General features: G+C 46.0%; 1 protein-coding gene across 3 annotated transcripts in view; it reads right to left on the bottom strand.

The window, feature by feature from the left end:
- Pomt2 (protein O-mannosyltransferase 2) overlaps positions 1 to 13,592 on the bottom strand; it is a 41,896-nt gene that overhangs the window by 27,074 nt on the left and 1,230 nt on the right. For all 3 annotated transcript variants that reach the window (XM_045154012.1, XM_045154013.1, XM_004649385.2), the window contains exons 2-6: positions 8,585 to 8,669; positions 6,788 to 6,892; positions 4,712 to 4,820; positions 2,178 to 2,286; positions 125 to 284 (exon numbers count right to left, since the gene is read on the bottom strand). In XM_045154012.1, coding sequence (XP_045009947.1) covers positions 125 to 284; positions 2,178 to 2,286; positions 4,712 to 4,820; positions 6,788 to 6,892; positions 8,585 to 8,669 — 568 coding nt within the window. The remainder of the gene's footprint in view (positions 1 to 124; positions 285 to 2,177; positions 2,287 to 4,711; positions 4,821 to 6,787; positions 6,893 to 8,584; positions 8,670 to 13,592) is intronic.

Genomic DNA, 13,592 nt, shown 5'->3' with positions numbered 1-13,592 from the left:
CAGCTGAGGCTAGGACATGGGACACAGCTGCTTCCCTACCTGTGGCAGAGGCAGGGAAGCCCACTGGTTCCTGCTGGGCAACACTGGGGAACAAAGGTATTTCTACAAGCACTCAGTTTCTCACCAGTGAAAGACTGAGGTCTCCAAACAGTTGCCAAAGGTCTGAGATGGTGTTCAACCCCACTTGCAGGATGATAAAGAGGCCAACGAACTTGACCCCTAAAGCACCAGCTAGACTGATGCCAGTCAGGCTGAGCCAACACCACCAGGGGGCGGAGAAAGGCCTGGAAACCAATAAGACACAGAGGTCAGTTTGGCAGCCGGACCCAAACTGGAAAGCAAAAGCAGCAGTGGGGCAGAGGACACCTGACTCAGCCCCGAGCCCTGTGGGTTCTCAAGTCCAGGGGACCAGTGCCCACCCCAAGAAGGATGTGCTGGGGAAAGCCTGAGACCACAGGAAACCCAGTGAGAGTGAGGAGCTTGTTTTTCCAGGGAGAGGGTTCGTGCTGTTTCTGGGCAAGCATAGGCCTCCTACATAAAAGGTGCACTCTTCACCAGTGACAAGTTAAAGGAAAAGAAAAGGAAACCCCAGAGAAGTCTGCTGCTGACCCCAGTCAGGCCTCTCTTGCATATCAGCTGCAGACGGCCAGAGGCAGCATTCACTGAATGCTTCTTATGCGTCAGGCACCATTCCAAGCACTACACACACATACGAACTTGTCTAACGCCCGCCACAACTCAAGGCAATTGAGGCTCAGAGAAGGTAAGCAATGTGGCTCCATAGGTGGTGGAGCACAGTCCTATTCCAGGCAGTTGGTGCCAAAGTCAACGCTCAGCTAACCCTTCACTGTGCTATTAGTGCCTGATATGCTGCAGCCAGTTTTCTGCTGCTCTGGCTGCTTCCCGCCAGAACGAATGTCCCTAAAGCCAGCACCCCGGGTTCTGCACCTCTAGCTTCTGGTGCAGAACCTAACGCATAGTGTGCATTCAAGAAATGGCAAGTGAAGTCTCATGAAAATGACAAGAAGCTGGGCTGGAGAGATGGCTTAGCAGTTAAGCACTTGCCTGTGAAGCCTAAGGACCCCAGTTCGAGGCTCGACTCCCCAGGACCCACGTTAGCCAGATGCACAAGGGGGTGCAAGCATCTGGAGTTCGTTTGCAGTGGCTGGAAGCCCTGGCACGCCCATTCTCTCTGTCTACCTGCCTATTTCTGTATCTCTCTCTATCTCAAATAAATAAATAAAAATAATTTAAAAAAAAAAAAAGAAATGGCAAGTGCCGGACGTGGTGGCGCATGCCTTTAATCCCAGCACTAGGGAGGCAAAGGCAGGAGGATTGCCATGAGTTCGAGGCCACCCTGAGACTACATAGTGAATTCCAGGTCAGCCTGGGCCAGAGTGAGACCCTACCTCAAAAGAAAAAAACAAACCCAAAAACAAACAAACACACACAAAAAGAAATGGCAGGTGGAAATGGACGTGGAAGAAGCAGAAGATAACCCTGAGGCAGAACGTGCAGACAGTCACTGGCTCAGGGGGTCCTCAGAGAGCCTAGCAGGGACCAGCTCTGTAGATACAATAGAATGAACAACCTATTCTACTCCCTCAGGGACAGAAAGATGACCTAGGAAAAAAGTAAAACTATTCTGGAAGTAGACCAGACCTTCCAGATCAGCTTTAGAACTGACCAGGGCCTGGAAGGACCCTCCTGGCTGGTGAGGGCCACTCATCATTAGGTCAGGACTGGATACAACCCTTGAGGCAGCATCTACACTGGTGCCCTTGTCTCCAGAATGGGGAAAGTGAAGGATACACTGGACCAGACCTCCTAGCCAGCACTCAAGAGGCAGCTATTAAGGCCTGAGTATGGGAAAGCGTTAAGATCTCTCCATAAACTCCTATCCAATTGAGCACCCATTCTGAACATAATAAGATGCTTGAAAAAAACCTTACAATTTCTCACTTTTATGTAAAGTAAAACTAAAAGCACCTATAGAAAATATTCTATAATCTGTTTTTCACTCTCTAATATAATTTATAAAAGCAAACATATGAAAAGCAGGCTTGCCTTGCATGTGGCTTGTAGGTAAGTCTCCTAGGCACCCACCCTGGCCCTAACCAGACTTCTGCGGCTGCCGCGGCTTCCCACCCTCCCTATCCAAAGACGGCGTTTCTGACCTGTCGCTGCAGGAGTGGTACTTGACCATGCTCAGCATGGCAGCCATGATGAAAAACATCAGGATGGGGTCAAGGAGGATGTACTGGGACAGAGTGAGGCATCCAGTGTCTGAAAAACATAAGCTTGCTGGTCAAACTGCAGAGTGAGGAGAGAGTCCCTGAAAACCAAACTCTCTAGCTGTAGGAAAACAGTCCCCTCACTGCATCATATGTAAGCGTCTGGGCAGTCAAGACTAGGTGGCCACTGAGTCACCACTGGCTCATCAGAGAGGAAGAAGGCCACAGCTTTGGGGTACATCAAAGCCCAGTGATGTACCTGACACCACCTCTAGGCCGTTAGACCCAAAGAGGCCCACATCATTCACCAGAGCAGCACTGCAGCCTCATTTCACCATGAAAAAGAGTTCAGCCACCCTGCTAATGTAGCTGCAAATGACTTATACAAATGAGAGTTATCATTTTATAGTAAGTCTCTGTAGATTCCCCATATAGATACCAGATGACTTTAACTTACATTTCAGTATATATTCGTGCTTAAACTCTCCACTGTCCACTTATCTCATTAAGACTAACAAGTTCTCATGATGGCTGTCAAGTCCCACAAGGCCTCCCTGCTTATCTACACAACTCCGAACATGCTCCGCTTCACTCGCTCCCCACAATGTCTCCTGCTGACCCTGGATTCTACCATAGCAAGTATGCTGTTCCCTGGACGTGAACACTCTTCCCTCGGAATTCTGCAAGGCTTGTTTGATGTTTGACTCGAGTTTCTGCTCCATGCTTTTTCAACTGCCCTTCTGCCTAAAGAAGCACTGATCCCTATTACTCTATCCCCACCCTGCTTTATTTCCTGCCTCACAGTTACTGAGCTAGATGCTCCATTACAAACTTACCAAGTATTTGCCTATTTATCTGCCCTTCTTCGGAATGGTGTCTCAGCAATATATCCTTCTGGAGCACAAAATGTGGTCTGGCACAAGACACGTACTGAGGAAATTGGTGTTGAATGGAATATGAAGAAATGACTGAACGGGGGCTGGGAAGATGGCTCAGTGATTAAAGATGATTACTTGCAAAGCTTGTCAACCTGGGTTCAACTCCCCAGTAACCATATAAAGCCAAACTCAAGGCAAGAGGCCCTGGCATGCCTATATTTTCTCCCCCTATTTAAAAAAAAATAAATAATTTTTTTTAAAAAAATGAAATAACTGGGCTGGAGATAGAGCTTATTGTCTAAGGCACTTGCCTGCAAAGCCTAAAGACGCATGTTCAACTCTCCAGGTCCCACATAAGCCAAACACGTAAAGTGACAGAAGTGTGCAAGGTTGCACATGTGCACAAGGTGGCACACGTGTGTGGAGTTCTACTTCAGTGGCTGGAGACCCTGGCATGCCAATTCTCTCCCTCCTTCTCTTTCTCTCATTAAAAAAGTGGGGGGGGGACTGGAGAAATGGCTTAGTGGTTAAGCGCTTGCCTGTAAAGCCTAAGGACCCTGGTTCAAGGCTTGATTCCCCAGGACCCACGTTAGCCTGATGCACAAGGGGGCGCATGTGTCTGGAGTACCTTTAGTGACTGGAGACCCTGGCGCACCCAATCTCTCTCTCTCTCTTCCTGCCTTTCTCTCTCTTGCATTCTCAAATAAATTTTTAAAAAGTTCAAAAGAAAAAAGAAGAAGAACAAGAAGCAGCAGCAGCAGCCAGGCGTGGTGGCACATGCCTTTAATCCCAGCACTCGAGAGGCAGAAGTAGGATCACCAGAAGTTTGAGGCCACCCTGAGGCTACAGAGTAAATTCCAGTTCAACCTGAGATAGAGAGAGACCCTACCTCGAAAAACCAAAAAAAGAAAAAAAAAAAAAAAAGAAAGGACTGAATGAGTAACTGAATAGAAAAATTAAAAATACAGGGAGATCCTAGAAACTTGCAATACACCCATCATAACAGAGCGACCTAGCTGTCAGATCAAACTCTCAAAATGCCCACCTAAATTGGTCTGACAAGGTCATGAATTCATTTTCAGAAGAATAATACTAGCAACAGAACCCACTTCTATAGTCACTGCTCACTCTTCATCTGAGAATCCACAAAAAATATTTAAGTTCCTACTGTTAGCTCCTGTTTTCCAGCTACCTGTGGGGGTATTTGCCTTTGTATCTGTCATAACAAGTTCAGGGAATGCAAACTAATTGTAACAGTAACCTAAGAAATGTGAAATTAAAATTATAAGATTCTTTCAAATATAAATGCATGCAAGCACACAAATGGCTTTTATTTTCCATTCCAAACTGGAATGCAATAACTTAGAGAGACTGTGTTCCTTAGGATTCCCATGCCAACCCCTCCAGAAACAGAAAGACTTGCTCCCCTTAAGTGTTACACGTCACTACTACTGGTGAAGAAAAAGAGATCAGCAATACATTTACCAGCTACCAAATCAAGAACAAGACTGACTGATGCCCTGCTTGAATGATCTGATTCCAGCCACCCTCGTGATGTGGCAGGCCGTTTCCCCAAACACACGGGGTAAGAGAACTTACCAAACGTGAGGAGGGCGGCAGCGAGCAGTGCTGCTGGGAGGGACTTGGACAGATCCAGCACGGTGAGGTAGGCTAGGGGGATCAGCCAGGAACCGAGGAAGGCACAGAGCTGTGGAAGGAACAAGAAGCTGTCAAATGACGAGTTGCACTAAGCATCAGGGACTTGATCTGATCTACTAATATTTAAGACGAGAGGCACTCATGAAGGCGTGACCTAAACTAGAATAAGTGAGGCTGGTATGACAGTGAAGTCGTGTTAAACAATAGGTGTGTGCCTGTAGAGTTTTGACATGTGCACTGGCATGAAATTGGTGATGTTCACCAGGAAGGTAGCAGAATTACCTCGCTGCCAGCTGTGACCCTGAGGGAGTCTTCTCCTAGCTCAGCTTCCCCACCTGGGGAAGGCTGTAATGGAAAACCAGACTTCCTACCTCATAGGCTTGTTCTGAAAACTGAATGAGCTAAAGGTTTCTAACACTCGGAAAGTACTTAACAAACCCTGATCTAGCACCAAAGTTAGACACACTTCCTTGAAGATTTCTGACAATTCATTCCTGTAATGTCCCCTGGTTCTTTTCTTTGTGCACATCAGAAACCACTCTTGAATCTATAGGATTTTCTTGTGTCTGTGAATATGTGATGTGTGTGTATACATGTTTACATGTGTCAGTGCATGTGCACATGTATGTAGTATACATGTGCACATGCATGTGGAGGCCAGAGGTCAACATCATGTATCATCCTTGGTCACTTTCCACCGTATTTTTTTGTTTTTGAAGCAGGGTCTTACACTGAACCCAAAGCTCACACTTCAGCAAGCGTAGCCAGCCAGCAAGCCTCAGGGATCCTACTGCCTCGCCATCCCCTGGGTTTAGACTACAAGGTGCATCACTGTGCCCTGCTTTTACATGGGTGCTAGAGATCTGAACTCAGGTATCCAGGCTTGCAAGGCAAGTCCTTTACCACATAAGCTATCTCTCCAGCCCCTGTATATTTTGGGTTAAAAAAAAACCTGCTTGACATTTAAGCATCTGGAGGGTTGGGTTTTGTTTTGCTTTGTGAGGTTTTTGTCAGTTTGCTTGCTTGCTTTTTAAATCAACAGCCCTCTTCCATCTCCTCTTCTATCCATCAACAGTAATCAAGCAGACAAGCCCAAGGTAATGGGAAATTCTCTTAGCTTGTCACTTGAATAAACAAAATCCTATGTCCTATTGTGAAAGAGAATGAATGAAGCTGTTTTACTTGTCCTCAATTACCACAGCAAGTCCACAGTGAGTCAGGCCTATATCCAATTGTGTATACTATGTGGTGTTCAAGAGTCATTGAGAAGTCAGACTCACTTGAAAATATGAACATAAGGGGAGGGGAACTCCTTGTTTAATAGGGCATGATATGACTGTGTAGACCATCCTAAATTAGCCCAACTCAGTACACAACCTCTTATCTAAACTGCTTAGAGCCTCAAGGAAAGGGGCTTGTGGATGCCAACTGCTCTGAGAGCTCCAGGCCAGAGGTCAGCTTGTACAGGGTTCATTAGGCAATTCCCAGAGGGCTGCATATTTACTCTCTGCGGTGCTTCGTTGAGCTGGTGCCAGGAGTCAGGACACGGAGGGACTGGAATAGGCTAACACCTCCCTTGAAATAAGGCTCTGTGCCCCCTACCTGATCATGGGTAAGGAAACAGGAACCTGACGGCAGGGTGTGGGGATGCCAATGTCTTATGAAGAGGCTGGCACAGGACATGCACACACCAGTGCGGAGTTGCAGAGCACTGGCTGTCTGGGTCCAGGCTGCTCTCCAGCCTGAGCTTGGATACCACAGGAGCTGGGCAACTAGAGGCAGTATGGGCTCACTCCTATGCAACCCCTGCATTATCTGTGGCTTTTCTTCCCTCCTTGTCCACTTTAGTTCCCAATCTCCATATCATTCGGAGTGGGCACAGTTATCCTGTCCTTTCTCCACTCCCCAAAAGTCCCTTATCTACACCCGCTGCACTCCAGAACTCCCAGCTGCAACATTACTGACTGGGCATGGCCCCAGGGCTCAGCCAGTCTATACAAAGTCAGGAAGCCTTACGCCTCTCATTCCCATGTAGTTGTGGTGCTCATATTTGTCCCCAGGCTTCTGGAACAAAAAGGTACCATCATATCCACTCAGGTAGCCAGCAAGCCCGATCAGCATCTGAGGAGAGAATGAACAAAAGGATGAGACCTCTAAGAAGATTCCTGTCTCCTGAACTTCCCTCCAGCTGCACCGTAGCCCTCGACTTTCCCTGACAGCTACCCATAGAAGTGGCCAATATGACATTCTCCCCCACAGCTGCTATAAAGAATCTTTTGTCTGCAGAGCTGGTTGCTGGAAACAAGCCCTCCCTTGTGTCATGGCTAAGTTCTTGGGAACAGTGCAGACTAAACACTTGGGGAGGGAAACACTCCCATAATTTGAAGGACAGGGTCAGGCAGGGCCTCTCATGTTTTGCCTTCCTTCGTGTGCTATAAAATAAAACATGACAGCTCTTGCGGGAGGTCGTGGGCAGATGCTGATTCCTAGGAATTTGGCTACTGAATGAAAAATGAGACTCCAAATCACAGTGCCAAGAGAGGAGTGTGACACAGTTAGCTACAGACCAGGTAAAAGAAGGGCAGAAAATGAGAAAGAGGAACGCAGACACAGGCATTTTCCCAAGGAGAAAGAGATATTCATCGACTGAGTGGAGCTATCACCCTACCAACACTTATGGTGCTAAGCTTCCATGAGACAAGGCGTAATGCTGTTCTCCATTTTGCTATTCAGAAAGCAGTCAGGGAGAGGCATGACAGCTTTGGCCCTTTCCTGGGCTCAGAAGCAACTTCAAAACAGGCCATTTGTCCTACTTCTCTCTCCACTTACCCTACCTGCAGAGATTTTGTCCCTAGTCCCCAGCCCACAGTCTCATGCTTCCTTAGGCTAACTTGACTTAGAACACCCTCACTTCCAACCCAGGCCTACATCCCAAGGACTGCTTGCTCAAGGATCTCTTCCCCACTTCATCCCAAGCAAATTCCTGTCCCCTTGGTGCTCAAGACCTCAGTCTCCAGTTGGGAAGGCTTGAGAGAATGCTAGTATTAATCAATTAGTCTTTTCCGGGGCATTTATTTTGAAGAGAAATATGAATTCTAACTGTAGAATTTATAACTATAAAATGTGAGAACAGGTTAAGAAATGCGTATGCTGGGAGTGGGGCGGGGAAAAGAAGTTTAGTTTCCACGTGGACACTTAGTAACTCTAAGCTATTTTCCCTTCTAGTATATTCTTTCTATTCTTTATTTTGCATAGCATAAAATTCATGATTTTTTTCTTTTCTTTTTTTTTTTTTTTTTGGTTTTTCGAGGTAGGGTCTCACTCTGGCTCAGGCTGACCTGGAATTCACTATGTAGTCTCAGGGTGGCCTCGAACTCTCAGCAATCCTCCTACCTCTGCCTCCCAAGTGCTGGGATTAAAGGTGTGCGCCACCACGCCCGGCTCCAAAATTCATGATTTTGATGTACGGTTACTAGTTTTATGTATATTCACAAAGCTGTACAATCATCACTACTACGTAATTCCAGAACATTTCGTCATCCCAAGAACACGCCTCAGAAAATCATTCTGTGAATAGTATTCATTGTATGCATACACCACATTTCCTTATCTATTAGTTAACTGATGGATCCTCTTCTCCATCTCTGACTTAGAAGATCCCTAAAACCACCAAAGGTTTTCTACCCAAAGCTGTTCATGGAATCCTGTCATGAAATCTTAAGTCCAACAATGAGATCCAAAGCCAACACTCATTTCCAGCTCTTAGCCACCATCCTCCCAGACGAGAGATCTATTGACTGGCCCATTGCTCACCTTCCCCAGGGGCGGGTGTACATCGAAGAAGAAGGTTCGGTTGATGTAGTAACTTCCCATCTTCCCAAAGTGAGTCTCATCCCAACTAAAGAAAAAACAGAAAGTCTTCATAAACGGAAGTTAAAATCTTAGCTAAAACCAAAAGCCATGAATTTTAAGCACTTAATAAGGAAGCTGGATTTTAAAAAAATGGCAGTGGTTTGAGTAAACAAAACATTAAGCTGGTTATTAACCAGCTTATTTTATTATTTATTATTTATAATTTATTATTATTAACCTTCATTTAGAGACATGAGAAAGGTCAGCAAAGGTTCACCAACTAGTCACCATAAACTGGTTAACTATATTTTTATTCTATATCTTGAGTTTCTATTTATTTATTTATGTAAAAGCTATAGAGTTTTCTGGGAACATGAAAAGATTTGTTGTAAGAGTTTTCTTCCACATCTGTTACCTTCTGAGACTGTTTGTTATTAGACTATACATGACTATACCACTGAGCTCCTGGCCACTGACAAGCCTGTCACAGGAGCCATATTGAGCTCAGCAACCTGCTGTCTGTGATCTGACAGATCTTGTTATAATGAACCAGCCAGTACATAAAAGTTGAGAGTTTTCGTACTAAGAGCATATGTAAACCCCGTGTCCATTGCATGCCATTTTGTAAGTAAATAAGCAAATGTAATACGTTGGTTTTCCAACAGAATGGGAAGTCATGTTCTTCCACACAGCCACATAAGCAATTTTACACCCTACACAAGGGCTTTCACAGGGCAGCTATGGCACCCAACAGAGTCTGAGCATTTATACTTGATGTTTTCTTCCCCCACTCAAAAAAGGATGCTTTTAAGTGACTGTCCATGCCCTAGGTCAGCTTCCATGAATAGCCTTTACTTCCTTACCACATATGGGGGGAAACTCATGTTTTCCCTTAAAACATATAATTCTTATTGTTGTTATTGTCATTGTTTTGAAACTCAGTGGCCCAGTAGATGGGCAAAAGACTAAATCAACTTCTGTATCTGCTAAGTACACTGACTGACATGAGATAAGGACAGTGGCATGATGATTAAAAGACAGAATTAAAGCTGGAGAGATGGCTTAACAGTTAAGGTGCTTACCTGTGAAGCCTAAGGACTCAGGTTCGATTCCCCAGTCCCACATAAGCCAGATGCACAGGTGGCACATGTGTTTGGAGTTTGTTTACAGTGTCTAGACGTCCTAGTGCACCCTTTCTCTCTCAATCTCTCTCTCTCTCTCTCTCTCTCTCTCTTTCTCTCTCTCTCTGTGTGTGTGCCTCTTTTCTAGCTTTCTCAAATAAATAAATAACTTAATTTAAAATTTTTTAAAGACAGAATTAACTTTAGGGTGTGTGGGAAAATACCTAATTCTAGCACTTCTGAATGAAATTGCATGACACACTCTCCCTAGTCCTCTTTTCTCATCTACACAATGGTGACACGGCTATTTGCCATGCCCATCTTCCAGGGAGGCATTAGGGCTCAACTCAGATAACACATGGGAAAGGATTTTGTAAACTTGGAAATATCACACATGCTAGGTACCAAACTGACAAAGCACAAACCAGCAGTAGCAAACACATTTCTTCCTGGTTTTTATTGTTTGTGTCAGGAAAGACGGTTCTCCATGGCCCTCTTAGGATCCTACAGGCCTTGCAAGGTTATGCTTGCAGTAACAACCCTGGGGGAAAGTTGGTATATCCCTCTGGCATGCAGCAGCCTATTTACAACCCACTCTTAAATAGAAAGTCCCCAAGCTTAATATCCCTCAGCTGTGATACCGACTGTACGAGCAAGCCTTCACTCACACCACAGCACTACTTAGGGCACTGCATGGGACTCTGGGAGGAAAGGGACTGATGCCAACATGCTGATGTTCATCCTTGCTGTGACATGAGAAATAAAGTCCTTTGTCTCGGATTCAGGCCTTTGTCTTCTGCTGGAATCCATGAAGCAGTGACAGGTTAACTTCTTAGCAAAAAAGCTAAAAATATACCCAAGATCCTGTCAGTTTGCGAGACAAGCATAGGATGATGATATATATAGCTTTCTAAAAGAGAAAGAATGAGGGCCCTCACGGGCTGACTCAGGGACAGGAGAGGACATGCTAGAATCTGGTGGCGAATGTTCTTGCACAAGTGAAGGGGTAATGAAGCACAAAGAGTCCCAGTGTTCCTACTCACTAAAGAAGCGAAAGGAGCTGGGCGTGGTGGCGCACGCCTTTAATCCCAGCACCTGGGAGGCAGAGGTAGGAGGGTTGCTGTGAGTTTGAGGTCAGCCTGAGACAACATAGTGAATTCTAGGTCAGCCTGGGCTAGAGTAGAATTAAAAGCAGGGCCAAGGTCTCCATGTCCCCAAGGGGACTGAGCCTATACACACCCATCCTAAGATTCTAGGAAATTCCATGGGGGGAGAGGATTTGGTCAGTGCAGAGATTCCCAAAGGCACTCAGGACAGCAGGGATATTCATTAGTAGTGTGATCAGGGCTTAAAGAAAAAGGGCCTCTTGGCTCAGGGGCTCACCAGATACAGGGAAGAACCCTGGGAGGGAGTGCTGCCAAGCCAGAGAGGGACTAGAGGAGGGACGGGGCCTTCCACCTTTGCAGCCGGCATATTCCCCACACTCCCACCTGAGCAATGGATGAATCTCAGCAGCATGCTAGATGCATGCCTATCGGATTCATTAGTTCAAGGATGGGGGGAGTACCCAAATTCAACTGAGCCAAGTTCCCAGTATAAAGTGATCTGTGGGCAGGAATCCTCGCCACTTCAATGGACTACTGTTGTGGTACCCAGTGCTGAATGTATAACTTGTATTGATTCTATCTATGACTGTCATAGAGGATTATCTGGCTCAAGGACTGCTGTGTGAAGAGAGGTAATCCTGCCCCATCTTAGTGGTCCAGAAGAAATAAATCCCAAGAAGGAAAAGGCTAATCATTTTTAAAGACTTAATAGCTGCTGGAATACTAAGAAACTAGTCACCGAGATAAGAGTGCCACCTGCTGAACACAGGTGCCAAGTACACCCCCACTAGCCTGCTGCTTTCTAAACCCTTGTTGAAATCGAGTGCCGGACGCACAAAAGCTGTAGGAAGGAAACTCGGGTCTTCCATTCCTACTTTGGGGTAGGTGATTTGGTAACTTACAGCTAACAAGAATACTGTTCAAAAAAAACCTCACATGTGGAAATATTATAGTCAAGAAGAGGGCCGAGCCTGGTCCCAAAAGCCTCTTGTTTGTTTGTTTGTTTGTTTTTTTAATTTATTTATTTGACAGCCGCAGACGGAGAAAGAGGCAGATAGAGAGAAATAGAGAGAATGGGAGCGCCAGGGCCTCCAGCCACTGCAAACAAACTCCAGATGCGTGCGCCCCCTTGTGCATCTGGCTAATGTGGGTCCTGGGGAATCAAACCTCGAACTGGGGTCCTTAGGACTTCACAGGCAAGCGCTTAACCGCTTAGCCATCTCTCCAGCCTGAGAACCAGTTTTACATCTCCTCTCTGTTTCAAGCCCATATTTCTTTCTGCATCCTTGGCATTTCCATACAGATGTCTCAACAATATCACATCCCAAAGCATGTAGAAAATGAATTCTATCCTTCTAAACCCACTTCCTTTCTAATATTTCTTGCCTTGGCAGACTGTATCATTGCCATGTTCCCCCCGCCACTCCCCACCCAGAGGTAGGGTCTCACTCTAGCCCAGGCTGACCTGGAATTCACTATGTAGTCTCAGGGTGGCCTCGAACTCATGGCAATCCTCCTACCTCTGCCTCCGAAGTGCTGGGATTAAAGGCGTGCGCCACCATGGCTGGCCATTGCCATGTTTTCTAAACTAGAAACTAAGGAGTCACCCACCTTCTTTGCCATTACTTCCAGCGTCTGACTTATCAGCTGTCTTGGAATCCTCCCTTCCTCTCTGTTCCACTTTCTGCTGCTTTAGATTGATCATGACTCTTTTCAGCTTGACTTTGCAGAGCCTCTTGGTTTTACATGAAGTAAACTATTGCCGACACTACTCCGGGCAGTCACTGGCTCAGAGGGGCGGCCTCCCTCTGTGAGGCTCCTCAAAACCAGGCATGTGCCTGGTTCTCTGATTGACAGGCTAAGTTAAAGGCTGATGTCACCAGCTGGGCAGCAGCTTTGCTCCAAACACAACTCTACATGGCTGAAGCATCTGATATGGCACCTGGAAGACTAGATACTGAGAGACCAAAGACACTGCTCCATGAAGGATGGAAACTGGAAACAAATTGCAGCTATCTACTGATGGAATCACCTGGCTTTCTTTTTAAATATTTATTTGAGAGACAGTTGGGGGTGGGGGGAGAATGCAAGTGCCAGGGTCTCCAGTCACTGCAAACGAACTCCAGAAGCATGCACCACCTTGTGCATCTGGCTTACGTGGGTACTACAGAATCAAACCTGTGTTCTCTGGCTTTGCAGATTGTCTTCACCACTAAGCCATCTCTCCAGCCCTGGCTTTCTTTTGATGAATTGCCTGGACTCAAGCTGATGACCAAGCCTGCACACCAGGTGGCTGCCACAGGCGCCTGGGTTTATCAATGCACTATTATCATGGGCTGAGCACAGAGTAAAAGACTGTAGGCATCTGAAGCAGAAGCCACTACTGTAAACCGCCTTCCTGCCAAAAGTCGGCCTGTTTGTACTGCAGTAAGGAAAGCCAAACTGTTCGAGGCATCAGCCCTTCCTCCTAGGAGACTACTGCATCAGGACTTTGTTCCTGTGTTGATGTTCTCATGGGTTCCTCACTCCTGTTGATATACTCAGGAAGTTGCTGCTCGGTTCAATTCTTGACTCTGGATAAACCACTGTGACCCTTAAAATGAAGCTGTCATGTTTTCCAAACCATGCATCTTTATCATACAAAATAAAAAGCTTTCTGAACATAGATACTTACAAGACACCAGACACGTTTCCTAGAACTCTTGTCGCCATCCCTGGACACCTAAACTAGCCCTGCTCTAT

Source organism: Jaculus jaculus, chromosome 7 (assembly GCF_020740685.1).
Source record: "Jaculus jaculus isolate mJacJac1 chromosome 7, mJacJac1.mat.Y.cur, whole genome shotgun sequence".
Lineage (NCBI taxonomy): Eukaryota > Metazoa > Chordata > Mammalia > Rodentia > Dipodidae > Jaculus > Jaculus jaculus.
This window is presented reverse-complemented; position numbering and strand designations above follow the sequence as displayed.